We start from the raw sequence: 25,514 nt of genomic DNA on the forward strand, positions 1-25,514 counted from the left end.
GGGTAGGTCTGGGCCAGGCCTGGGTAGACGTCCTCAGGGCAGCCAGGCCAGGCTGTGTTCCTTGTGGGTGAAGGGTTACCCCGTGGAAAGGACACTGCTGAGGGGTCTCCACCGGCCGACACACGTGGTCAATCATCAGTGGATCCATCTAGGAGCTGCGTGTCCACATCAGTCCAGCCATGAGTCCCGTGTGGTGTCAGATTGCCAGCTGGGCATGCACCACGGGGACTCGGTGTGGCTGCTGTCCAGGTCAGGGAGTGGCTGCCAGAGAGCTGTGTGGTGTCCTCCCTGAGCCCCAGGGAGAGCTGCCACAACGGTGACACAAAACTGTGACTGATGTACGATGGTGGAAGGACTCTGGGTCTTCAGTGGATTAAGAGATGCGTGGGTTGCGTTGGGGTCTCGGGGTTCCTGAAGGTTGCCCTGGGGAGGAAAGACCCGGCTTGCCTGCAGGCCAGGAGTGGACCCGTGGGGGAAAGGCCCAAGGGGTTTGGAGGAGCCTCCTCTTGGTCTTAGTTGCTCCAAAGTGGCTTTGTGCCTGGGGAGGGTGGGGTGAGAGCCGGGAGGGGCTGGGGGAGCCAAGGTTTGCACTGTCCTTGCGGGTAGCCCTCCATGGCTTGTGGAGAGGACCGTCTGAGGCAAATTCCTGAAATTTTGAATACTATTTTTCTACCACAAAGCCGTGTTTTCTCATTGAGGCACCTTCTAGTTTCTGAGCTGCCTTCCCACAGAATAAGTTTAGCTCTAATGTGTGGAAAACTCACGTGTGGCACTTAGGCCTTTATCCACAGGGTAGGTCCTGTGTTGAATTTTTGCACACCCCCTTCCACACAAATCCCTGGGGTTTTGGAGCCACTCCTTTGGTCACCCCGAGCCCTGGACGGGGACAGAGTCTCCGAGGAGTTAAGACACGTTCCCTGGGTGGCGAGAGGTTCAGCCTGTCCTGTCTCCCGTAGCGAGAGAGCTGCTTCTCCTGACTTTTTGCCCGTGTGCAGCATGCAACGTGGGTGGCTCCTACCTCAGGGTCACCCCCACATGACATACGTTGGGGAATGTCCCAGGCTCGCCTGGCTGGCCTGGCTCATCCTTGTCTCCAGCTCTTGGCACGGGGCCCAGCACACGGCGGGCCCCAGGTAGTTGGTCAGTCCTGGGTGATGGTCGAACATATCTGGTGGGTCTCAGCAGCCAGGGTCATCCAGGAAGGCTCTTTCCGTGGCTGAAGCAGGTCCCTTCTTAAAACCCCGAAGCAAAATCTCCATGTCCCCGTGGGCTCGTTGGTAATGGTGAGTCTAGCTCTCCTAGGTAGTGAGCAGTCAGGACAAGGCCTGGGAGGAGTCTGCTGCCACTTTAACTTCTGGACAGTGTTCTAGACAATTCTATGTTCCCTAAAGAAGGGATTAGGGAAGGTTTTGTTGGGGTGAAAATGATTTCCTGGTCCAGCCATGGCCCACTCCCTCCAGGTGTGCGTGGGTCTGTCTCCTCACGCAGGTGGAGCACCCGCGGTGTTGACATCTCCTCCCTCACCTGCCCCTGAGGCACCACCTTCCTGACGCGCTTCCCGTAGGTTCATGTTCTGACCGTGGATCCAGCTGCTCGATTGGGTGGTTCAGACCCCTAAACTCGGCCCCAGCCTCCTGTCTTGCTCCATGCTGTCCTCTCCAAGCCCCTGCCGTCCTAGTTGTTAGTCCTCTCTGCTGGGAAGGCCTCTCCCACCCCTCAGCCTTCCCTAATTTTACCCTTCTTGGGTGGGGATAGACCAGGGGACAGTGTGGGGACCTGGCGTGTGCCGGCCTCACTCCCCAGCAGAGGAATCCTGTTTGCTGGAGAATATCTCGTTACGCTGGGGCTTGAGGAGGCAGCGTTGTGCATTCCTGGGCACTCAGTGAAGCTGGGCCTCCTTTGAGTGGGTTGGGACCCCAGAGAGCTGGAGTCTGGGGCCGGGAGGCCGCAGACTGGAGGGCTGGCTCAGCTCTGGACGTGGAGGCAGAGCTGGAGAGAGGCAGGCCTCTTTCTCTTGGGGCATCTCTCAGAGGCTCCTGGGCCATCAGTGTGCAGGCCCTGAGGGATAGATCTCTGAGTGGTCCTAAGGACACAGGGGTGGGGCATGGTTCTAGCCCTGCCTGGCGACCAGCTAGGGGCCAGCTCAGCTCCTCAGGGGCCAGCCGTCTAGCTGAGTGCTGGCTTTATTCTGGAGTTGTGGCCACCTCTTTGGCCTTTCAGCACTTGGTATGGTCTGGGTTGGGTTGTTATTTACCCCTGATGTAACTCTTCATACCTTCAGAAAAGATAAAGAGATTTGCAAAAGACATTATCTGAAAAAGGGCTGTTAACCCCAAATATACAAAGAACTCTTAAAACTCAATAACAAGAAAACAAAGAACCTGATTTTAAAGTGGGCCAGGGACTTCCCTGGTGGCACAGTGGTTAAGAATACGCCTGCCAATGCAAGGGACACGGGTTCGAGCCCTGGTATGGGAAGATCCCACATGCCACGGAGCAGCTAAGCCCATGTGCCACAACTACTGAAGTCCATGCACCTAGAGCCCGTGCTCCGCAACAAGAGAAGCCCGTGCACTGCAAAGAAGAACAGCCCCCGCTCACCGCAACTAGAGAAAGCCCACGTGCAGCAACGAAGACCCAACGCAGCCATAAATAAATAAATAAATAAATAAATTAATTAATTAATTAATTAAATAATAATAATAATAATAATAATAATAAAATGGACCAAAAATCTGAACAGACTTCTTACCAAAGAAGACATAAAGATAGCAAATAAGCATATGAAAAGGTAGTCAACACCATATCATTAAGGAATTGCAAATTAAAACTACAGGATACAACTACACACCTGTCAGATTGGTGGAAATCCAGAATGCTGACACCACCAAATGCTGGCGAGGATGTGGAGCAACAGGAACTCTCATCAGTGCTGGTGGGAATGCAGAACGGTGCAACCACTTTGGAAGATAGATTGGTGATTTTTTACAAAACTAAGCATACCCTTAACCTACAATCGTGCTCCTTGGTATTTACCCAAAGGAGATGAAAATATATGTCCACAAAGAAACCTGCACACGGATGTGGATAGCAGCTTTATTCATAATTGCCAAAAGCAACCAAGCTGACCTTCAGGAAGTGAATGGATAAACTACATCGAGACAATGGATTAATATTCAGTGACAAAAAGAAGTGATCTAACAAGCCACAAAGGAACCTTAAATGCATATTACTAAGTGAAAGAAGCCAGTCTGAAAGGGCTGCATACTGCATGATTCCAACCATAGGGTATAATACTTTATAAAACCAATTCAATGTCCAGCACCAAGAGTGAGCCCTGCTGTAGACTTGTGGACTGTGGGGGATGATGTGTTGGTGTCGGTCCATCACCTGTAACACGTGTACCACTCTGGTGGGGGAGGCTGTGTGTGTGTAGGAGTTCTGTACTTTCCTCTCAGTTTTGCTGTAAACCTAAAACTACTCAAAAAAAATAAAGTCCATTATTAAAAAAAAAAAAAAAGGTAAAGAGGCCAGGGCATCCATCTCAGACCCTTTCACAGTTTAGCAGACATGTTGCTCTAGAAATACAGATTGATTGTTCCCCTGAAGGTGACAAGGCTTCAGTTGATACAACCTCTTGAAACAAATTAATTTTTCCAGTGAACAATTAGAACATTCCTGTCTCAGCTACAGGTTCACTCCGCCCTCTTTCCTTTCCCTCCAGGACAACCCTCCATATGATAAAGGGGCCTTCAGAATTGAAATCAACTTTCCAGCAGAGTACCCATTCAAACCACCGAAGATCACATTTAAAACGAAGATCTATCACCCGAACATTGACGAAAAGGGGCAGGTCTGTCTGCCGGTAATTAGTGCTGAAAACTGGAAGCCAGCAACCAAAACTGACCAAGGTAAGGCGTCTCCTCGTGTCTTCTGGGGACACTGCTGCGGGCAGGGCCTTCTAGGTCCCTTCTGACACCACGTCGCACGGAGTCCAGAGAAATCCTATAGCACTGACCACTGTGTCCACAGAAGGCTGCTGTGGTCCCGCTGTCCCATGGGCTTGGCGCATCTCAGCTGAGCTTCAACTCACGCAGGTGTTCTTGTGCTCGCAGCCCAAGGGGGACCCGCGCAGACAGACCAGCCCAGCGCTTGCTCCCAGTACAGGGAGGGGTGTGACCCTGTCCCTGGGAGTGTTCGTGAGGATTGTGGGCTGCCTGGGGGGGCAAGTGGCCTTACACAGCAGTTAGCACGTGGACTCAGACTGGAAGGGGGTAGGGAGGGTGTTGAGGGCCTGCGGGCTTGAGCCAGAGCCACGTGGCAGGCCACAGGATGCTGGGGCTCACTGGGGTGTCTTGGGAGGGCACGGCCAGACTTGAGGGGAGTGTGCCCACATGAAAGTACACAGTCAGCCTTAGCGGTCCTGGAACTCCCTGTGTGTCCCTGGGTCTGGGTGCCCTCATTTTTCTGGGAAAAGTACTTGATTCACTACTGTGGTCGCCCCCCTCTTTTCCCCTGCAGGTGACTAAACTTTGTTATAGACTGTGTCTAGTTTTTATTCTTAATTCTAGAATTTTCTTTTGCAATCCTAACCTCATATTTTTGGTGGCTTTCTTGTAAGTAACTCCCTGAACCACTTATGGTCTTTTTAGATTAAGGAGAATGGATGAGGCTGGAATTTGAGAGGCTGCAGGTGTTGTTGTTTGTTTGTTTGTTTGTTTGTTTTGGTGACTGATATAAACAGTCATTTTCCAGTGGAACCCCTGAAAGACTTACTGAAACAGTAACCATGAAAGGCATCCACCAGGCTCCCACAGCTGAGCAGCAGAAAGCAGTGGGTACCAAGCGTGGAGTCACAGTGGAGGGGTCTCCAGGGGGCTTGGTGCTTGGTCGTGCACAAGCTGATGTCTGTAAAAGATTGACAGAGTTGTTCTTAAGCACACAGACTCCTAGCTCTGTGTGGGAGCCTGCAGTTGCTGCATTTGCTCAGGCGGCCAGACCGCAGAGAGTTACGGGTCTCCTCCCTCACCTGAGAATTGGGCACAGGTACCTGTGCTCTGCCCCTCTCATGGGGCAGGCTGCCCAAGAGGGCCGTGGCAGCACCGGTCCTGTTTTCAGCTTCAGGTCTCGGTGAGCAGCCAACATGCTCTGCTTTTCCAGGTTGTGGGTGCTTTTTTCAAATAGTCAGATAAACCTAAGAGAGGTTTTTCATTCTTTTGTACTTGTTGACTTAGGTTTTGAAGATAAAACTTTTATCTTAAACACGGTGCTGTTCTACATGCAGTACCGGGCAGAATTGCTATTTTGTGATGGGAGACAGGGTTTCTCTCTAGATCATTCTGTAGATTCGTCCGGCATGGCCTTGAGCTTATCCTCACACACTTCAGGAGTGTTGTCCCTGGCACTCGACACCGTGTCCCCCGTGTTTCAGTTACCTGTTACTGTATTACAAGCCATCTCAAAACTTAGTGGCTTAAATTAACAACAGTTTATTATTTCTCATTCTGTAGGTTGACTGGGCTCAGCTGGGTGATTCTATAGCTGGTCATTCCTGGGGTCACTCATGGTTCACTATAATTCAGCATTCACAGCAACTTTTTAGTGGGTAACTACTGCAAGTAGTGAGAAGCAACAGTATATGGAATGTCCAGAATAGGCAGATCTATAGTCAGAAAGGAGGTTAGTGTTTGTCTGGGGCTGGGGGAGGGGTCTGGGAAGTGATTACTAAGGAGAGTGGGTATTCTTTTGGGGATGATGAAAACGTTCTGGAGTTAGATAGTGGTGGTGTCACACGATTTTGTGAATACACTAGAAACAATTGAATTGTATAATTCTCAGAGTTTATTTTTTGGTATGTGAATTATATCTCAATTTTTTTAAAAAAAGTAAAGAAGCATTAAAAATTGAGCAAAAATAGGAGAAAAGTCAAGAAACAAGGCAAACCTGTATCATACAGAAAGGTGGTAGGAGTTGGCAATAATAACAATAACCAGAAGAAGGGATGTAAAAACAGAGTTTTCCTCAGCAGTGTGCCTGGTTCTGGTACATATCTATCAACAGAGCAAGGGCTTTGTTTGGTAGTGAAAGAGATTCGCCATATGAAATAACAGTCATTAAGGAAGCCTGTATAATACTGACCTCTTTACGAACCAAACAACACAGCAGCAAAATTATATAAACAGAAAAGTCAGATTCATAAATCAAATGTTTTAGTCCCTCCATACCCATTTGCTGTCTTATAACAAACCAAGTAGATAAACTTTAGAAAGAGGACTCAAATACAATAAACAGGATAAGATTAATAAACTTACCCTTTATAGCACAATCCATGGAAGACCACTGCATTGTATACCTTCATGTATGGGGTCACATTTTACTCTGTGAGAATGGAGCCCATTGGGTCCCCATGAAAAGGGGCGAGTTACAGATAACGGTTTACATCCTCCATCACAAACTGTCAGAAAGAACAAAAACAAGGAAATTTTATAGACTTTAGTCTCTGATCATATACAGTGAGAAAGGAGGTAAGTTTTGATGTTTTTAAGCCCCTACATTTTGGAGGGGGAAAGATCCTTCTGAGTAGCATTTGGGTCAAGGAAGAGATCAAGAAGCCAGGGCTCGATCATTTGTAAAACATAATGAGTGTGCCCTCCCTGTATGTGCAAGTGATGGATGGGGCCATGGTTGTGGTTTGGAAAGCGTCGTAGCTGTCAGTGTTCTCACTGTGGAAACAAACGAGCTCACCTGGGTTTTCTTACAGTTTAGCTCCCACAGGAGTAGAGAAAGAATGAAGCACTCATCAGAACTACTAAGTTAACTTGAAAATATTTAAAGCAAGTTCTCCGAAAAGAATTAGACAAACTGCAAATTTGCAAAGTGAATTATCTTTTGAAAAGCACATCTTAACGATGAATGTATTTGATGCTAATACATTAGGTATTAAGATGATCATAGTGAGAAGCAGACAGCCTGAGTCTCCATAATGGAGGAAAACTTGAAAACTCATCAGTGTAAACTCTGCTACAGAACCATTTCTAATCCTGGAAAAAGATGGGAAGCCACCTTATAAATGTGCTATAGGGCAAATGTGGTTCAGGTTTCCCAAAAGTTAAGAACAGCAGTCTCATGGCTGAGCGTGGTGTGGAGAGTCTTAGAGTGCAGTGGGCTGGGGTGCCTCAGAGATGCTGAGAAAGAGCCACTCGGAAGACTGTTTGTTCCGGTGGTTGCTTCCTCTGGCCGGGAAGGAGGCAGCATAGGTGCTTATTTCATGTTTATGGATGCGTGCCTTCAGTTTATGGCAAGTGAAAGTGATTTTCCATAAGAGTTACTAATAGTTAACTTTCCTTTAAAAAATATTTTTGATGTGATTTAAAGAAATATGTTAAGTAAATAATCACTTAAGCTCCATGTGGATTTGTGACAGACAAGGAGAAATTGGAACAAAAAGCTTTTTTAACCCATTCCTTGTGATGCTGGGGTGAAGAGCGTGGGCTCCCATAAAGGCACCTGGCATCGGCAGTCCAGAGGAGAGGGGCCTTTTTGCTAGGACAGTGGGGGTGCTGGTCCTGGTGGGGGTTGGGGGGAGTCAGGGGACGTGTATGGGAAGCCTGGTGGCTGCATGCACCCCACTTCTGAGGAGGCCAGGGGTTCCTGGACCTTCCGTACTTCCCCCTCCCCCACCTTCCACTCCCTCCTGGCCCTCCTGTCCAGGGCTCACCGTCTAGCACATCTGGGCCTGACTGCCCTTTGGGGGAGCATTGTGGAATCCACCCTGAGCCGTCCGTGTGACTTCCACCTCTGGAATGGACCGTGCAGTGCTGATGAGGGCTGCAGCCTCCCAGTGGTTAATGCAGGGTGGTCGAGTGAACCTTTCTCGGCCGTTCAGAAGCTGCTAGGGGTCTTTCAGGGTGGGCTCATTATCCATTTACATGGTGCAGGCCTGTCACACACCCTGAACAGAGTGTAGTGCTGGGCACATTGCCCAGTCCCTGCCCTGGAGAAGCTTCACCTGCATGAGAGTGGGGGTGTCAGTGCTGGGCCTGGGTCTCCAAAGTTCAGGAGAGGGGTGAAAGTGACTGGGGACTGGGACATCCCCAGCGTGTCAGTACAGGAAGGCTTCCTGGAGGAGGAGGAGGACGAGGACGTCGCATCACTCTGTACGGTTAGTTATCTACTGTAGCGCTGGCTGTTTGTCCTCCATTACTTTCTTCTCATCACGGGAATGATGGGTTGAGTGCTGGTGGTTAGAATTTTGCATGAATGGGAGGCCGCTCTGTCTGAGAAGCATATAGATGTTTAATCAGAGCTGTGTTTCTTGCCATGCCCCTTCCAAGGGCCTTCTAACCAGTGGTGCCTTGTCCTTTTCTTGGCAGTCATCCAGTCCCTCATAGCACTGGTGAACGACCCCCAGCCCGAGCACCCGCTCCGGGCTGACCTAGCTGAAGAATACTCTAAGGACCGTAAAAAATTCTGTAAGAACGCTGAAGAGTTTACAAAGAAATATGGGGAAAAGCGACCTGTGGACTAAAATCTGCCGCGATTGATTCCAGCAAGTGTGAGCAGAGACGCCGAGCAGTGCATTCAGACACCCCACGAAGCGGGACTCTATGGAAAATTGACATGTGCCACCGCCTGGCGTCTGCTTGTGGCAGTTACTAACTTTCTACAGTTTTCTTAATCAAAAGTGGTCTAGGTGACCTGTAAAGAAAGGATTAAAAATTTAAGATGTTCTAGTTCTGCTTTCTTTGTTTTAAAAATCACTGCTTCAGTCTACTTTAAAAGAATGGTGTTTCTTTTGCTGTCCAAATTTATCCAAAATCTTCAATTTACATTTAGCCCATAAGGTTAAAAAAAAGTTGTGGTTCCCCTCTTCCCCTGCCCTTGCGACTCCCACTTTCTTGCATTTAGTTTGTTTTTCACTCACTTCCCCAAACCCAGGCCCCGCCTCCCGCCGGGAGGGGCAGTGGAGGCCTTTTCGGCTCCTCTGCTCCCCTTCTTGGCGCACGGCCTGGTGTGGGAGTCGGTTAAGATTCTCTTGACTCTGATTTATAATATCCTTTTAAAAAAATTAAAAAACAAGCAAACAACCATCTCCCCTCCCACCCCCTCCCAAAAACAAAGCTGTGGAAAGGGAGGCCTAGCTCTGCTGTAAAACTCTGGCTAATGTTACCCCAGTAATGCTGACCAGATTGGCAAACCCTGCTGTCCACGTCATGATGAACTCCACCTGGGCCGGCCTGCTTAAGGAGACCCCCCAGCACCAGGTCTGTGGCAGCCCCCAGGGGTGTGCCAGCCAGAGCACGGTGCACTTGTGGGAGGAATTTTTCACCAGAGAGGCTCCCGAGGCCACAGGTTGCCACTCCTCCCTGCAGCTGTTCTAGAAGATGTCCAGGTCCCTGCGGACAGTGCTAAAGCCGGAGTGTCTACTTGAAATTCCACGCTCACCTGTCACCGACGTGTCCAGCCGACGTAGCTCAGAGCTCACCCTCTGCGTCCTCAGTGCAGCAGCCCCACTGCGGCCCTTCCTCAGCACGTTTGACCCTCTGGCAGACTCCTCTGTCACCGGCACCAGCCTGGGGTCGCCGGCACCCCACTGGCCCTTCCTCTGGAGCATCCAGACGGCCCAGCCCAGGAACAGGACAGCCTCCCCCTCCCTCTGGACTCATGGCCTTCGCGGAGTCAGGCTCCACGTGAAGCTCACTCAGTAATATCCTTTACATGTTTTATATTGTTTTGACTGCCTTTTTTTGTAGAAATAAAAATTGACCTTAGAATTTATCATCAGATGAACTTGTAAGGATTTGAATGTTAATGTCTTTTCAAAGCAAGTGGGACTGTCCCTGAAGTAGTAGAGACCTTGTCACTGACACCTAGTGGAAGCCAGTGGTCCAAGCACTGTGTGTCACCACCTCCACTTCTGTCACTGGTGGCTTCCCTTCTGGGCACTCCAGGGGCTAGATCCTGTGGAGAAGATGACTTAAACTTGGCTTTCTGTTTTAATTTTAGTTCCATAACTTGAGGTCTTTCCAGGCTTGCAGACCTGAGGTGGCTTGTGTGCAGAGGTGGGGTGATGGTGGGTGAGGCCGCATACGTGCAGCCTGCGGCGGGTCTCATGAACGCAACTTCTTTAGTCCCAGGTACGCAAGAGGCACGTTCTGGAGCCTCCTGTGCGCCCGGGCTGGTGAGGGCGCCGGCCAGCACACCGACATCTGTCTCTTCATTAGCAGAAAGGCGATGATGGACTTTATTTCACTCACATGCAGATTTGTAATAAAATGCCAAATTCTGTCAGAAGCTATCCAGATAAGCCACCATTTGTTCTCGTCGCTTCTCTGAATCCAGAAATATTGCCATTCCTGGAAACTTTCCCATTGCTTCGTATTTCTACCAGTGTAGCTCTGCCCGCCCATCGCCCCCTCCCTTCTCTGCTCACCACCAGGAGGACGTCCACCATGGTCGAAGCCGGCGGCCCCTCAGGGACTTGCATCCTCTGGCATCACAGCCGGGGTTTGCCCATCAGCAGGGGCCTGGCCTCCGAGAGCGGGGTGGTGGGCGGTCCCTCCCTCCGGCTGGGCTCCTGCTCCACCAGCGGGCACTCCCCGAGCCCTCGGGCAGGCATGAAGCGCGCCAGCAGGCAGCCTTGCTGCTCCGGGGCCAGACAGCTGGATCCCCCAGAGCAGGGGAGGGCTGTGATCACCACACCTCCGATGGGCCCCGTGGGAATTCACGCTCCTGCCTGGTCCCCCTGCCCCTCCCCCTATGGAGGGGACTAGGCTTTCTAAGATGCTGCGATCTACTCTGCTGCCCTTAATAAAAATGCTCTCGGACACTCGTCTGGTCGTGTGGGTCTCTTCCTTACTGGGGGTGGGCAGTGCCAGTGGCCTGGGGTCTTGGGCTGGTTCTTCTGGCTTTCTCCCCACGCCTGGCCTCCAGGAGAGGTGCACAGAGGTGTTCTGGCCATGCTGAGGGAAGCAGAAAGGGCTGCAGAGACACCCTTGGGTGTCTGGGGAGGGGAGAGTGACCTCTGTATACGTGTCACCTCAACCACATTTAACGGAGGAGCAGACTGGGGCCCTGAGGAGGGTGCTGTCTGGAAGAAGGTCAGGGAGCTGGTGAGGGTGTGCCCGAGGGAGGGGCTGGGCCACTTCCTTGAATAGCTCCAGCCCTTACCCACCTCCTGAGTCTCCTGACTGTGACTGCAGCCCTAGTGCTGACTCAGCACCAGGCCAGCCAAGGCCCTGACACTTATTGTCAGCTGAGTCCCCTGCTTGGAGTCTGACACTAACTGAGACCCTGACAGCTAGGTCTGCAGTCCAGGAGGGAACTTCCTGGGGCAAGTTTCTGGGGCACCAGAAAGCAAGGAGGCTGCGGGCCTGCCTTGATCATCAGTGGGGACTCTGCTTGTCCTAGCACTGTCCTCATGACAGACCCGTGGGCACCATTACCCTGCTTTCACAGAGGAGGAAAGTGACTCGGTCAAGGGCCCCTGGCCTGTGCTGTTACAGCCTGGCTCCAGTGCCCTTGCCTCCCATGACTGGCTCCTTTTGAGCCCAGACACAGCCACAGACCCTCCCCAAAGCCTGTGAGACCCTCTCAACTCCCTCCATTCGGTGGCCACCGTCCTCTCGCCTTCTTCACTCTGTTCATTGTTCAGCTCAAGATACGCAATGACTGCATCACCTTGGCCTGGCTTCTGGCGCCCTCCTGCCCCTTGCGGCTCCTCTGGCCAGGGCCCTGGACTTCCCAGTGCCAAGTCCACAGGGGGTGGCCTCAGCCCTGCTCTCGCTGTCTTCCCTTGGCAGCATGTCCATGCTGCACCCTGCAGGGCTGCACCTGAGCCTCAGTCCTCCTGCCAGTCTGCACTGGCTCCTCCTCGCCTGCTTCCTTCATGCATGAGGGGGAACGGCACACCTGCCCCAGGAGCAGAGCGGAAGGTCGGATCTTGCACGGCATGGTGCCTGGCCCAGGCCGCACTTGGTAGACGGCTGTTTCCTGGGTGCTGGCAGCCTGGTCTGGGGGTGCCGTGCAGGCTGTCACCAGAGTGGAAGTCTCCACATCACAGAGGCTTTGTCCCCATGCTTTGCTGTGTATTCCCACCCCCCACTGCAGCCCGGTCACATGACTGCCCCCGTGTGTGTACCAGACTGTGAGCTCCTTGCAGGCTGTGTCCCAGCTCCCAGCCCCGGCCTGGCATGGAGCAGATCCTCCATGCCTGATGAATTGGTGGCTAACACTAAACCCCTAGCCTGGGCCGTCCTGGGCACAGCAGGTTTTATGCGAAAAATACCCCATCTCCCTGGTGGGATGCCAGTGGCCAGCCTCGAAATGGGCCCTCTGCCTTCTTGTCCCCTTCTCTCTGTTCTTTAGTGCCCATGGCCTAGGGATGGTCTGGGCCCTCATCTCTGCTGCTCCCTCTCTGGCTCCCTGGGTGACAGTGGCCACTCCCACAGCTTCCTCCAGCATCTGTGCAGACCCCCCAGTTTCTCCCTTGTCACCCACACCTCTCTCCTGGGCCCCAGAGCCATACAGCCAGCCCCTCCTCTCAGAACAACAGACCTGCCTTGAGGGAGGTGCCTCTGTGCTTGCTGCCCAGCTCCAGCCAGCAGCCTGTGGAAGCACGGCCAGACCCCAGCGGGCCGGGGCGAGGAGGCCAGGGCCACACTCACAGCCATTCCAGTTCACAGCCCTGGATGAAATGGGGGAGGAAAGGGCCTGCGACTGGAGAAGTCAAGGTCAGAGGAAGGGTAGGGGTAGAGGATGGAGCCAGAAAGGGGGCTGAAGCCACCAGTCAAGGGGATGGGGCCCTACCCTCACCCCTTTAGAAAGTGCAGAACTCTTTTGGCCCTGGTTCCATGCTTGGTACAGATTAAGGCCCAGTGCATGTTGAGTAAATGAACAGGCAGCTTCACAGCTCTGCTCCCCCGCTCCCATCTCTAGGTCTGCAAAATGGGGGCACCGGTGCCTGCACACAGGCACTATGATGTGAGATCACATGAGATAAGAAGGACCACATGGGTTTCCATCTGCTCCCGGCATTGCCCTGATCCAGGCCACAGGAGCCCCGGTCACAGGGCATCTACACATCACCAGGGGTGCCATTTCCGTAGAAGACCATCCCTCCTGGAAAAACGTAAACACACTCCTGCAAGTTTGCAGGACCTCCTCAGACCCATCCGCTAGGATGGCAAAGGGCTGCTTACTTCGAAAAGGTCATGTCTTTAAAGTCAAAATTGAGATTATAATATGCCTCCCAAAAAGTAGCCTAGTGAGACATTCTTCCAACCCCTCACTCCCCTCCTCCTACCCACCCCCACCAAAAGAAAAGAATGAAAAGAGCCTAAGCATAAGCAGCGCCAAAGGTGGAGGCACTGCAGATCTTTTCTGGAACAGTGACCTCGGTGGGCCCCGAAGGAGTTTCGTGTCCTTCTTGTGTCTGGGAAGGTTTCCCGGGCACAGTCTATAAACACCCAAGTTTACAGGACACATTACTTTATTAATACAGCCATCTCTGCCCCGTGCACCCAAACAAGGAAGATGCTTACACAGCACTGTGATGCTTACACAGCCCCCCCCACCCCCCCAATGCTTGGTAGGCCCCAGGCCCAGAGGTCACGGCTGCCACCTGCAGCCAGAGGGCTTGCAGAAGCTCTGCCGCCACTCTGAACCATGAGGACCTGAGCACAGAGGTGGCAGCATCCAGCCCAGGAAGTCACAGCCTGCTCTGGGACCCAGTTCCCTTCCTGGGCACCAAGGGACGTTAATGCTTGGCTGTCTGCCAGGGTCACAGTGGGGAGGGCTCCAGAAAGGTTTCCAGAGTGGCTTCGCTGGGGGTCCCCTCTCCGGGCCTCTTGGAGTCTAGCTCGTGGAGGGCGCAGAGCTGCACGCCGTCCTGGGCAAGCTGAGCCCACAGCACCGGTGCCGTGAGGACACGCAGCTCGTGTAGGCGCTCCCAGGAGCAGGAAAAGGCATCAGGACCCTCACTGCTGCCCCCAGCTGGAGGCACACTCGGATAGCCGGGGTGTGCCATCAGCTCGGCTGTCACTGCGCGTCCAGTGGGTATACCCTCCAGGGCCCTAGCCAGTGCCCCTGACACGTGGTGAGCAGACATGTGCCGGCCGCAGGTGCTCAGGCCCACGAAGACATCGGTCCACCTGTAGATGCCGGGGCATCAGCGGCAGTACTGCAGGGCCGCAATGGGCAGGGGTAGGCCGGGGGCGGGACGGATCTGGGGTGGGGACAACACCGGTCGAGGATGAGAAACAGACACAGCTGGCCAAGGTGAACGGCCAGCTGGACACACTGGGACCTGCGCCCGGCAGGGGGCAGGGTGCCTTACCGCAGGCCGTGGCGGGCAAAGGGGCCCATGGCGGCGCGGGCGTCTTGCTCCACCGCGCAGGCGAAGGCGCGCGCTGGGGCCTCGAGCCATGTGCAGCCGCCCACCCCGCGCTCCATCGGCAGCCTAGTGAAGCGCACCCCGCAGGCCTGCAGCGCCTCGGCGAACACCTGGCACACTCCTGCGGGCGGGGCAGAGTCAGGGAGAGGCACGTGCAGCACCCCCCCCACCCAGACCTGGGAGCACCAACCCACGCACCTGGGAGCACGTGCACGTGCTGGTGCCCGTCCACGTGAGTAGGGTCCCTGCCCAGTAATTCCCGGAAACGGCTCAGCTGGGCCTCCAGCTCTCCTCGAACCTGAAGTAAGAAGATGATCGGCACATAGAACGTTCGGAAGCAGCTACCCAGAAGGACCCCATCCATGTGGTCCCCTGTGATCGCCCCTGTGTTTGAACCAGGAAGGCATCCAGAGCCCAATTCTGCGCACGGTACCCTCGGGGCGGAGTTCTGGGGGAGTCACCACGAGCATCTTCCTGAAGCCGCACTTCCGCACCTGGGGCAAGACTACCTCTCCAGCCGCCACCGCCTCCCGGAATCCCATCTTGCCGAGGAAGAAGCCTTCGGAGCCTAGCAGCGACGAGGCGCCGTGGCGGGCCGGGCCCACGGGGCGGCCCTCGGATAGGTTGGCGTGGAGGCCCGTGGGGATTCGGTGCCTGCGGGCGGAGCGCGAGCGGGAGCACCGGAGGCGCGGGGCGGCGGCCCCCAAGCCCGCCCGGACCCTGCAGGGGGCCGCTGCTCACCTGCGGGCCAGCTCAGCCGCGCTCTCGGAGGCCGCGCCGTTGACCAGCAGGGACACGCTGGTCACAGCCCCCGCCAGGAAGGCTTCTACGATGCCCTCATCGCGCCGCGGGCAGTAACCAAAGTCATCTGCCGTAACCACCAGCCGCACACGGGGCCGGGCCATGGTCCCTCCACCAGCTGTTCGGGCCCGTGGGGCTAGGGCCGGACAGTCCAGGCCCCGCCCCAGACGCGTCCCGAGGCCCCGCCCCGACGCACGCGCCCGGCGCGCCCGCGCTTTGGCCTTTGTTCTCGCCACCTGCTGGTTCCGGGGATCCCTGCTACCGCCAGCCACCCAAAGTGCCCCGCCCCACCCGGACCGCGGCCCGGTTTATGGCAACGCGAAACTTGCAGTGACTGCAGAAATGTTTAATATGAAAAACGGAAAAATAAACCTGAAGAAAAAAAGTCTCTTATCCTCCCCCAAGATCACCACCTTTCACTTTCCGGGTACTGTCTTCCGGTATTTTCTCTAAGCAAATAAATACACCCAAGTTTTCTGCTCCTTCACCACAAAACTTTTTGTGTTGTTTTGAGAAGACAATGATCACATCAGTGTTATCTCATTCTTGTAGTGTTTCATTTTTTTGATAGTGACTGAACTTTTTCATGTTTTTATTAGCTATTTGTATTTCTTCTTTTTCAAATTGCCTATTTGTCTTTTGCTGATTTTCTAAGATGAGGCTTTTTCTTGATTTGTAAAAGCTCTGAACAAGAAGAACATGAAAGAAAGCATGTACACCAATGGCTTTGTTTCAGAAAGCATGAGTCCCAGCTTCCATCTCTTGAGCTCTGTGCCAGGCTACAACTTTTACACTCATGACCTCTTTTTTTCCTCCGTGATCTAGAAAAGCTTTCCTTACCAATGACTTTACAAATAATCACCATGGTTGACAGCCAGGGTTTTCATTGTGATGTGGCTGTCTTGATTTTCCCAGTGGAAAGTGCAGTATTTGTATCCAGCCTGTGAGGTTGGTCATGTCATTCCTGTTTTACAGATGAGGAAACTGAGGTTGGCAGGGTAGTGTCTTGCCCTGCGTGACTCTGTGGGTAGCAGTGGAGCTGGGACTGACCTCCAGAGCTCTGGCCTGCCTCTGGTCTGCTCTGCTCCTCTACGCCCTGCTTGTCCCCAGGTCAGGGGCCAAGAGGACAGAGTCGAACTGGAAAATAACAGATAATACCCACCTCCGTGGGGACGTTGTAAGAATTGGAGGCCTCAAAGAGCCCTTCACCAAGTTTTTGGCATAAGGACTATTGTGTTCAATAGTGGTGATTAAAGTGTGGGATCTCAGCCACTGGGAAGCTGGTCCTGGAAAGGCCAGAGGCCCTGAGGGTCCGTTATTGGAAGGAGGAAATTCACATTTATTGAGCACCTACTGGTATTAGAAAGATCATAGGTTAGGGGTGAGCGCCGCAGTTCCTATCTCCAAGGAGCGCGATCTGACAGTCAAGTAACAACATGGTGTGGCAGAGTCTGGGATGGGGTGTGCTGTAATTCTGTTGGCGGGACGGGCCCTCTGGGAAGGCTTCTCCGAGGAGGTGACACCTGGTGGGGGGGGTGCATTAGGAAGGCCTCCGGGGCAGAGTGGGAAAGGAGGGAGAGGAGGTAAAGATTTACAGGGTCTTATCAGGGTGCGGGTGTGTTGTAGGACGATTTGATGTACTATCCAAACCCATGTGGAAGGACGCTCAGCTCCACTTACAGAGAAGGAGCAGGTGATTAACGAAATTGAGTCACACCGGCAGGAAAGAGCAAAGCTAGGAGTTGAAGCTCGTCTGTGACTTAGAGCCAGGACTCCCACTGCGCTGGGGACAGACCCTGGGGTGTCCACACTGGCGAGGGGAGGACCCTGGAAAGGAGCAGTCCCCGAGCAAGAGCCCAGGACAACTCAGCGACCAAGAGGGGAGCCGAGGAAGGTGCTTGTGTCACCGGGAGAGGCCGTGGCTTTGTCCCTTAGGCTCCCCTCCAGGCCGGACCGAGCCAGTCAGCAGCAGCGGCGGCCTCCCGCTCCGTCTGCGAATGTGGGCGGGGCAAAACCGGCAAAGTGGGGGAGGAGCCGCGTGGGCCCCGCCCCAACTATTGTGCCGCAGGAGCGGGCGGTGAACGGCGCGGCACGAGCCAATCAGGACGCGGCATGCAAATGAGAAGGCCGGCTGGCGGCCCCAAGCGCCTCGGACGCCAAGATCCCAGCGCGGACCGCACCGGAGCGTGTGCCCAGCGGGCGCGGGCTTGGTGAGCGGTTCTCCCGGGCCCAGGTCGCCAGGGTCCGGGGCACCAGGGCCAGGGGGACGGAGGGCGGACGCACTGGGTACAGAGATGGACGGAGACTGGATGCGCACTCCCTCGGGGGCCCCAGCCCCGACGACTCTGGACACGGACGGTGCTGAGACGCCCACGGGGCTCCGAGCAGAGGACCGGCGGGGCATGTGAAGGACGTGGGGTGCGGGGAGCCAGGGACCAGCGGCCCACAGACGGAGGGAGACGCAGACCCACGGATAGCTGGGGGCACCCTCACACCATCTCCCCTCCTGGTGCAGACAGGAATCTGCGGCTGCATCGCGGAACCAACGAGAGAGGAAGAGGGCAGTGGGCCCGGCCACCTGCACCATGACCAGCTGTCGCCATCATTCGGGATATTTGGCGGACGACGAGGCTGGCCACACCACCTACGTGGCCCGGGTAAGTGTGCCCAGCAGGGCCCAGCTCTGAGCCTCCAACATGTTCCTCACCAGCTCAGGCGCCCCAGATCACAGCCCCCTTTCTCACTTCCTACTGCTGTCCTCTCTGGACTTCTTAGTGACCTGTTGCCTTGACCACTCCTAGTTACCCCTGCTGGGCCCTACCTAGTCACCTCGGTCTCCATCTCATTCCCTGTGTCCCCTGATCTCGGACTGGGAGGGGCACGTTGGACTAGAACACCAGAGTGGGAGCATAGAGTCTACTCGGGGCCTACGGCTCGAGGGGCAGAAGCAGCCATGGGGCGCACAGGGCTCAGGACCACAGGTAGTCTGTACAGACCAGCAGTGGGGCCGGGGCTCAAGGGGTTTTGTGATTCATGTCCTGGGTGAGGGCAGAAGTGGGCTTTCAGACTCCCCAGCCAGGTCTTGGGTATGTGAAATGTACGTGTCAGGGAGGCTTCAGGGCAACGCTGAACAGATCCCCACTTTACCAGAGAGGAAGTTGGACCTCAAGAGGGGCCTTCGTGCCCACAGTCACATGGCCTGAAGCTGGCAGAGCCAGGGTCCAAATCCAGGGCTGCCTGGCTCCAAAACCTAGTTCCTGGGACTTCCCTGGGAATCCAGTTGTTAAGACTCCACGCTTCCACTGCAGGGGGCACGGGTTCAATCCCTGGTTGGGGAACTAAGATCCTGCATGCTGCGTGGCACAGCCAAAAAGAAAAAAAAAGTTTCTTCCACTGCCCACTTCCCACCCAGTTCCTGGTGCCCTAGGAGGACCCCAGGGGACCCCTTCCCCCATGGGGCATCACTGCCCACTGTGATATGCCTGTCTGTTCAGGTCCAGCCACCTAAGAAGTCACTGTTCCCGGAAATGGGGCAAGCCTCCAAGCTGGGCCACACACCACACCCCACTTCGACTCACGGCCCCTCAGGCAGTTCAGGGCTCCGCAGCCACCGCCGAAACCCCAAGGGCCCTCGACCCTTTAGGAGCTCCCTGGATTTCCTTGTCGAGGGTCAGGTGCTGGACAGCCTGCAGACGGTGGTGGAGGAGGCAACTGAGCGCATGGCCACCGTAAAGACAGAGGCTGGGGTGCCGCTGGTGGAGGTGGAGGACCCGATGGAGGTGCCGAGGGGTGGGCGTCGGGCGCGGGCCCAGCCCATCCTCAGTACCGTGCACCGGCATTGCACCCAGCCGAGCCTCTGCATGGGACGCCCCAACAATTACCCGTCCTGCACCAGCTCCATGTCCTACTCCCACACCAGCTTCACGGCCAACTGGTCGGGCTCCCATAGCTGGGACAGCGACCTGGGTGCCCGCAGCTTGGGTGCACTGCCACCCATGAAGGACAAACTCCTGCTGGGGAAGAACCTCAAACGGCTGCTGCAGCTGGAGAACAGAGGGGTGAGGTCTGGGGCTGCGGCCCAGGTGGGGCGGGGGTGGACCCCGGCCCAGAGCCCAGGGCCAGGCCTGGCTTGGCTGCCCCTGGACGCCTCTGAGAGTCCTCCTCTCTCTGCAGAAAGGCCTGGGGCAGTCCTGCCCCCATGGGGACTCCCTGCCATGGGACTCACTGGGCAGCCAGACCAGCAGCCAGTGGACCCTAGAGCAGCCCCTGTCCTGGTTCTCAGGCCTGCTGGGCTCGAGCTCAGGCACGCCCGAAGCGTCGGAGCTGGGGCCAGCAGAGCGGGAGCTGATCTTCCTCAAGCGAGAGCTGAACAAGGAGATGAAATCCTTGCTGAGCCAGCCAGGGTCCTTTGACCTGCCTGGCTACTGTACGCTCCGAGAGCCCCATCGGACCCTGGACTTCCTGGCTGAGCACCACCTGTTCCCCGCCCTGCAGGACGTGGTCAACCAGGCTGTGGACAAGCTCAGTGGTGCCTGCCGCCGAGACGGCTGCCCTCTCTTCCTGTCAGAATGGGAGTCCTCCCCAGAGTCCAGCTCCAAGCTGGCCACACCCACTGATGGGGAGGAGCCCTACGATTTGCTACCCACCACAACCTCCAGCCCCAGGATGGAGCACAGAAAGAGCATCAAGTACAGGGGATGCAGCAAGGCCAAGGAAGGTGGCTCCCCGGTGTCTAGCACCCAAGTGGCCACCAGGTTCCGGCTTGAGGTGACACCCACAGAAGAGCCCAAGGTCCCTTCACCCCACCCCAGGCAGGAGGGGCTTGACCAGGACCCCAAAGTACGGAGACTACCCATGCCCACTTCTGTGCCCCTGAGCTCCAGCCAGAGGGCCCAGCCCTGGCGGAGCCTGCACCTTACCCTGCCCACCACCGGGATTGTGGTGAAAGTGCCCTCACGACAGACCCATGTCACCACTCTGGTCTCAGCTCCGCTGGCCTCCTCCCTCCTGTCCTCCCACCGCCTCCCCAGGTTCTCACCCCACACCTCTGTGGTACGGGGCTTCTTGCCATCTCCTGCTGTGCCGTATCCAGAGGTGACCTCCTCAAGGTTAGGGCCAGGGGTCTTAGGGACGGGTTTGCAGTGGAAGGGCTCCTACCACCACTGCTCCTAGCGGCCACTGTCACTAGCAGGTGCCCAGGGTCCAAGTCTCTTGCCCTGCCCTTATGAAAACCACCTGAGTAGGGGATGAGCTGATGAGGGGACTAGGAATCCTGGCCTAGCTACTACCACATGTTGTCAAAGATGAATAAAGGCTATTTTTTTTTTTTTTTTTTTGCGGTACGCGGGCCTCTCACTGTCGTGGCCTCTCCCGTTGCGGAGCACAGGCTCCGGACGCGCAGGCTCAGGGGCCATGGCTCAAGGGCCCAGCCGCTCCGCGGCATGTGGGATCTTCCCGGACCATGGCACGAACCCGTGTCCCCTGCATCGGCAGGCGGACTCTCAACCACTGTGCCACCAGGGAAGCCCAATAAAGGCTATTTTTTATTCTGGGTATTTTTTTAATGTTTGCATGTGAATCTCAGAGGCCCTCCCATGTGAGGAGCGTCCTGTCCCTTGTGGACAATGGCCTGAGCCCAGAGTAGGGCCCTGTGTCTGAGGTCTAACCCCCTCTGGTCCTGCTGCCCAGGACAGGACTCTCCAGTGTGTCTGCCCCGCTGAGAGGGAGTTGCTTGGGAAGGGTGCGGAGAGGACTTGGTGGCTTCACCCTGGCAGCTCCCCAGCGTGGCCCCTGACCCTGCTATCACCCATCGAAGCCCAGGCGTGCTTCCCTCCTCTGAACCCTGGCCTGGGCGAGGCTTGTGCAGGCTCCCTTTTGGCTGACACAGTGACTGATGTCACTGGCCTTGCCCCGGACCTGACCGGTGTGGCTGGCATGACAACATGGTGGTAAGTGGGAGGTGGACCAGCACGCAGGACCCCACTCACCTTTCCATCGGGCCAGCAGAGCAGATGTGGTGAGGCCGCACCCTGAGTGGACTAAGCGCGGCGCCACGTGGGTAACACGGAGGATGCTCTGGGGGGGAGGGCACCCAGGGTGGCAGGCAGGAGTGGATGACGTGTCTCCCTTTCCCTCCCTGCTGCTGCACAGAGCCCCAGTTACAAGTTCACCAAGAAGAAGACGCTGCCCTCCATCCTGTCCAAGTCCACCACCATGTCCCGCCTCTCCAACCCCTGGCACAAGGAGCTCGTTGACTACCTGAAGGGCCAGGCTGTGTCCTTGCTTGCCTGCAAGTACAGGTTTGAGAAGAACCTCACTGGGCAGCTGGGCTTCATCTCCTTCCCCATCACCGAGGCACTCCTGGACCTCTTCCTGGGCTTCAGGAAAGTGAAGGGCTCGCGCATCCGTCTGTCCTCCACAATCGACTGGAGCTGCCTGCTGCACAGGCTGGAGGAGGCCGAGTTTAGCCAGCGGTCACCCCAGCGGGCATCCCGGCCCCCTTCCCGGCACATCTCCCAGCACAGCACCCCCCAGCACAGCATGCGGATACCCACCGCACCGTCCGAGCTGGCCGCCAGGACCCACAGGGTCCAGGACAAGCCCACAGGGTCCCACCTCAACATGAGGTCCCCAGGCCCCCGGCCGCTTGCCTCACAGGAGCGCCCGGCAGCCGCGGAGCAGGAGTCCGCCAGACCGCCAGAGCCCAAGCTGTTCCCGTCCCCCGCCAACACCGGCGTGGCCTCCCATCAGTCCGACCAGACAATGGACATGGAGGACCACCAGAGCATCGAGGAGGAGGAGGAGGACAAGGAGGAGGATGGAGAGGAGGAGGAAGAGGACGAGAATGACTTTGGAGATGAGGGCGAGCCCCAGAGCTCCCCGGAGCCTCAAGAGGAGGCCATGGTCAGCGCCACGGCGGCAGGCTCAGGTGTGGGCCATGGTGACTGCCCATGGGGCCCCTGAAGTGCACCGAGTGCTCCATGCCCCACTCCTCCTGCTCCTCCCGCCCCAGCAGCCACTGCCCTCGCAGCCATCCCGCCCCGAGCAGAGGTCAGAACAGCTGGTGCCCACGAGGAGCTCTGCTGAGCCTCTCAGGGGAGCCAACGGGAGAAATAAAGCTTGTGTTGATGGAACACGGTTTTCCTGTCAGAGAACTCAGCCATCCTTCTGACCACCTGCCCCCGAGGAGCATCTCTGGAGAGCTGGGCCAGGCCTCCACGGCAGCTGCCGGTGCCCTGAGCCACGTGACCTCCTGGGCTCTGCTGCTGGCTCTTCTGCACTCCAGTCTGCACCTTCCTGCCTCTTCAAGCCTCTTAGGACTCATGGTGCCCACCTCCATGGCCCCTGTGCATCACACTCCCACTTCCCTAGGGCTCCTCCTCTGCCAGGGCGTATCCACCCTCTCCGGATGCTCCCACTGCTACCTGTCTTCCTAATTTGTATTTCTCAGCTCGTGCTCCTGAGGTCACGCAGGGGCTGCTGGTAGGTCAAGCCATGGATTGGCTGACCCAGCTGGCTGTGTGACTATCCCTTCCTCAAGAGGCCCTGGGCAAGGCAGCTGTCTCTCTTGAAGGGTCTGTGGGCTTGGCTGGTGCTGTGGTCAGAGGATCTCACGTCCAAGGTTCTCCTGGAGCTTCTGGCCATTCGGTGCCCCCAGCTCCTCCCCTCTGCCTTCTTCGGGCAGCCTGTTTGTTCCCCTTCAGGCATCTTCACCCAGGGAGCAGCTCCACCCCCACACCCACCCTGCCCCTATGGCAGAGAGAAGTTGCTTAGCCTTGCTGAGAAGGCCGCCATTTTGGGGAGGCTGGTGGATCTCTCATGCCTCCCCTGGAGCCCGCCAGGTGCGTGGAGGCCAGACCTGCTCGGCCCTGCCTGACCGTGCTCAGTGGCTCACAGGTGAGGATACAGCAACTATAGAGCTTCCTCTGGAACCAGGCAGGGAGGACCCTGCGATTCGGGGAGGAGGATCTGCTCCTCTGACTTGCAGAGGGGCCAGGGTCCTAGGTGGGGAGTCAGGGACCCATTTTTCCACAGAGCTTTTGTGACAAGGATCCTTCAGAGCACATGCTCGGTGATAATGCCTATCCCCCGAGGCCACCACTGCCACCATGTGGGGCCACAACAGCCGCTTTATACATTACTGCCATATCACTTGGCCACAGTTGATTGGCCCTACTGGTGCATCCAATACCCGCTGGCTTCCAGGTCCTGCTGCCCAGTCCTCAAGGGAGAAGAGTGTATGTCCCCACCCCAGCCTCAGAGGCGCACATCTAGGCCCTGGGGTGGGAGCAGCCCCTTTGGGCACCACTGGCACATGATGCTAGAGAAAGCTCCCCTTAGCTCCTGTTTCAGGCATCTGTTGCCATGTAACAAACCAAGATTTAAGTGGCTTCAAACAAAATCATCATTTGTAATGATTCTGAGGGGGTTCTACGGGCTCAGCTGGCAGTGGTGTAGCCAGAGCGGTTGGGGTGGGAGTGCTGCTTTTGGCTGGGGGCTGGGCTGAGGCTAGGACATCCCTTGTGGCCCCTCCCCTTCCATCATCTCTCTCCCCCCGTTGCCCCTGGCCATTCAAGGGTCTGTCTGGGCAGGGGCTGGCTTCCTAGAGGGAGGAAGCAAGAACTACCAGTGAGTGCTCTGGCAGCCTGTGCTCGGAAGTCCCGAAACAGCACTTCTGTGGCATTCTTGTGGTCAAAGCCAATTACGATGCATGCCCAGATCCAAGCGGAGGGGGAAGGGACTCCACGACTTGGGAGAGGAGCAGGTTGTGCTCACAGAGGTGGGAGGCATTGTTAGCAGATGTATTTGGAGACTTAACACCTCTCCATCCTCCTTGGCTGACTGCACCTGAGCAGTGCCTGGAACTGAGTTGAGTCAATCACGTCCCCTCTTGAGAATCTGAACCTGGAGACAAACTGTGGTATCCAGGTGGAGGGCCCCAAGCATCTGTCCATGAGGTGAGCAGGAAAAAGGAACATCTAGGAGAAGCCATGAGGCTCCAGAGACTCAGGGAGAGCCGTGTTGGCTTCCCGACTCCAGCCCTGGGGTCTCTGCTGCTCTTGGAACCCGTTCTTTGCCTGTCAGGGAGATTACTCGCTGTGTCCTTACCATTGTCTGCTCCCAGTGCAATGGGGAGCTGTTGGCAGCTTTCAGCAGGTACCTGGCATGATCCGATTTATACTTTTTTTAAAAAGTTTTTATTGAATTTGTTACAATATCGCCTCTGTTTTATGTTTTGGTTTTTTGGCCCCAAGGCATGTGGGATCTTAGCTCCCTGACCAGGGATCAAACCTGCACCCCCTGCATTGAAGGCAAAGTCTTAACCACTGGACCGCCGGGGAAGTGCCTTGATTTATGCTTTTTAAGACAGAAATCACTTTCCTGAGTGGAGAATGTCTTGGAGGGGCCCGAGTACCAGGGGAATCTTCTAGGGGGGGTGTTAGATATCTGAAGGGGAGATGGAGTGGCTTGGATTAGGGTGGTGATGGGGGACGCTGGAGAGATGCCTTCCAATCTGTTTTGGAGTCAGAGCCATCAAGACATGCTGGGGTAGATGTGAGAAGTGTGGTAAAGAGAGGAATCAAAGATGAATCCCAGGTTTGGGGCTTGAACAACTTGTAAATGGAGGTGCCGTTCCTGAGACTTGGAAGCCTGGAGGAGGAGCAGTGTGAGGGAGACCGGGGACTCCTGCTTGGGGCATATTAGTTTCGAGACGCTAGTTGGTGTGTCCGAGAAGACACACCCAGATTGTACTCTAGCCCTCCTGCCCTGGGTCAGCGGCCCCTCAAGGGCGGGGTCTACCAAGTCCAGGGCAGACTGTAAGCATTTTTTAAAAAGACACACATTTATTTATTTATTTTTGGCTGCATTAGGTCTTCATTGCTGCACGTGGGCTTTCTCTAGTTGCGTCGAGAGGGGGCTACTCTTTGTTGCGGTGCGCGGGCTTCTCATTGCGGTGGCTTCTCTTGTTGCAGAGCATGGGCTCTAGGTGCACGGCCTTCAGTAGTTGTAGCACGTGGGCTCAGTAATTGTGGCTCGTGGGCTCTAGAGCGCAGGCTCAGCAGTTGTGGTGCACTGGACTTACTTAGTTGCTCCTCAGCATGTGGGATCTTCCCAGACCAGGGCTTGAACCTGTGTCCCCTGCGTTGGCAGGCGGATTCTTAACCACTGCACCACCAGGGAAGTACCATAAGCATATTAGATACTCTAAGCACAGAAAAGATCAAGACACCTTGACCCATGTAAAATTCAAAATAAAGACAATGTTAAACATGAAAACCAGGACTTCCCTGACTGTCCAGTGGTTAAGACTCTGTGCTTC

At 55.7% G+C, this 25,514-nt stretch overlaps 3 protein-coding genes across 9 annotated transcripts in view; 2 read left to right on the forward strand and 1 right to left on the reverse strand.

Moving 5' to 3' along the window:
* UBE2L3 (ubiquitin conjugating enzyme E2 L3) overlaps nt 1-8,732 on the forward strand; it is a 33,991-nt gene extending 25,259 nt beyond the window's left edge. The window contains exons 3-4 of the mRNA XM_028480210.2: nt 3,725-3,911; nt 8,373-8,732. Coding sequence (XP_028336011.1) covers nt 3,725-3,911; nt 8,373-8,527 — 342 coding nt within the window. The 3' untranslated portion in view covers nt 8,528-8,732. The remainder of the gene's footprint in view (nt 1-3,724; nt 3,912-8,372) is intronic.
* YDJC (YdjC chitooligosaccharide deacetylase homolog) lies at nt 3,919-15,300 on the reverse strand. Of its 7 annotated transcripts, none has more exons than XR_008615929.1 (5): nt 15,134-15,297; nt 14,887-15,046; nt 14,336-14,690; nt 7,718-8,276; nt 3,919-6,454 (listed from the first exon to the last, which is right to left on the reverse strand). XR_008615929.1 is itself a non-coding variant. In XM_007130617.3 (5 exons), exons 1-5 carry the CDS (start codon nt 15,295-15,297, stop codon nt 13,781-13,783), a joined length of 972 nt encoding a protein of 323 aa, XP_007130679.1. In that variant the 5' UTR covers nt 15,298-15,300; the 3' UTR covers nt 8,839-13,780. The 7 variants fall into 7 exon arrangements, 5 of the variants coding, with proteins under 5 accessions (XP_028336008.1, XP_007130679.1, XP_028336007.1 ...); XR_003677189.1 differs by having other exon boundaries at nt 14,826-15,046; XM_007130617.3 differs by lacking the exons at nt 3,919-6,454; nt 7,718-8,276 and adding an exon at nt 8,839-14,150 and having other exon boundaries at nt 14,336-14,513; nt 14,591-14,690; nt 15,134-15,300.
* Nucleotides 15,301-17,691: 2,391 nt separating this feature from the next.
* CCDC116 (coiled-coil domain containing 116) lies at nt 17,692-22,279 on the forward strand. The gene is made up of 5 exons (XM_007130648.2): nt 17,692-17,850; nt 18,688-19,251; nt 19,367-19,960; nt 21,344-22,121; nt 22,206-22,279. The coding sequence occupies exons 1-5, from the start codon at nt 17,779-17,781 to the stop codon at nt 22,277-22,279; spliced, it is 2,082 nt and encodes a 693-aa protein (XP_007130710.1). The 5' UTR covers nt 17,692-17,778.
* The last annotated feature ends 3,235 nt before the right edge of the window (nt 22,280-25,514 follow it).

This window comes from Physeter macrocephalus, chromosome 19 (assembly GCF_002837175.3).
Source record: "Physeter macrocephalus isolate SW-GA chromosome 19, ASM283717v5, whole genome shotgun sequence".
Classification (NCBI taxonomy): Eukaryota; Metazoa; Chordata; class Mammalia; order Artiodactyla; family Physeteridae; genus Physeter; species Physeter macrocephalus.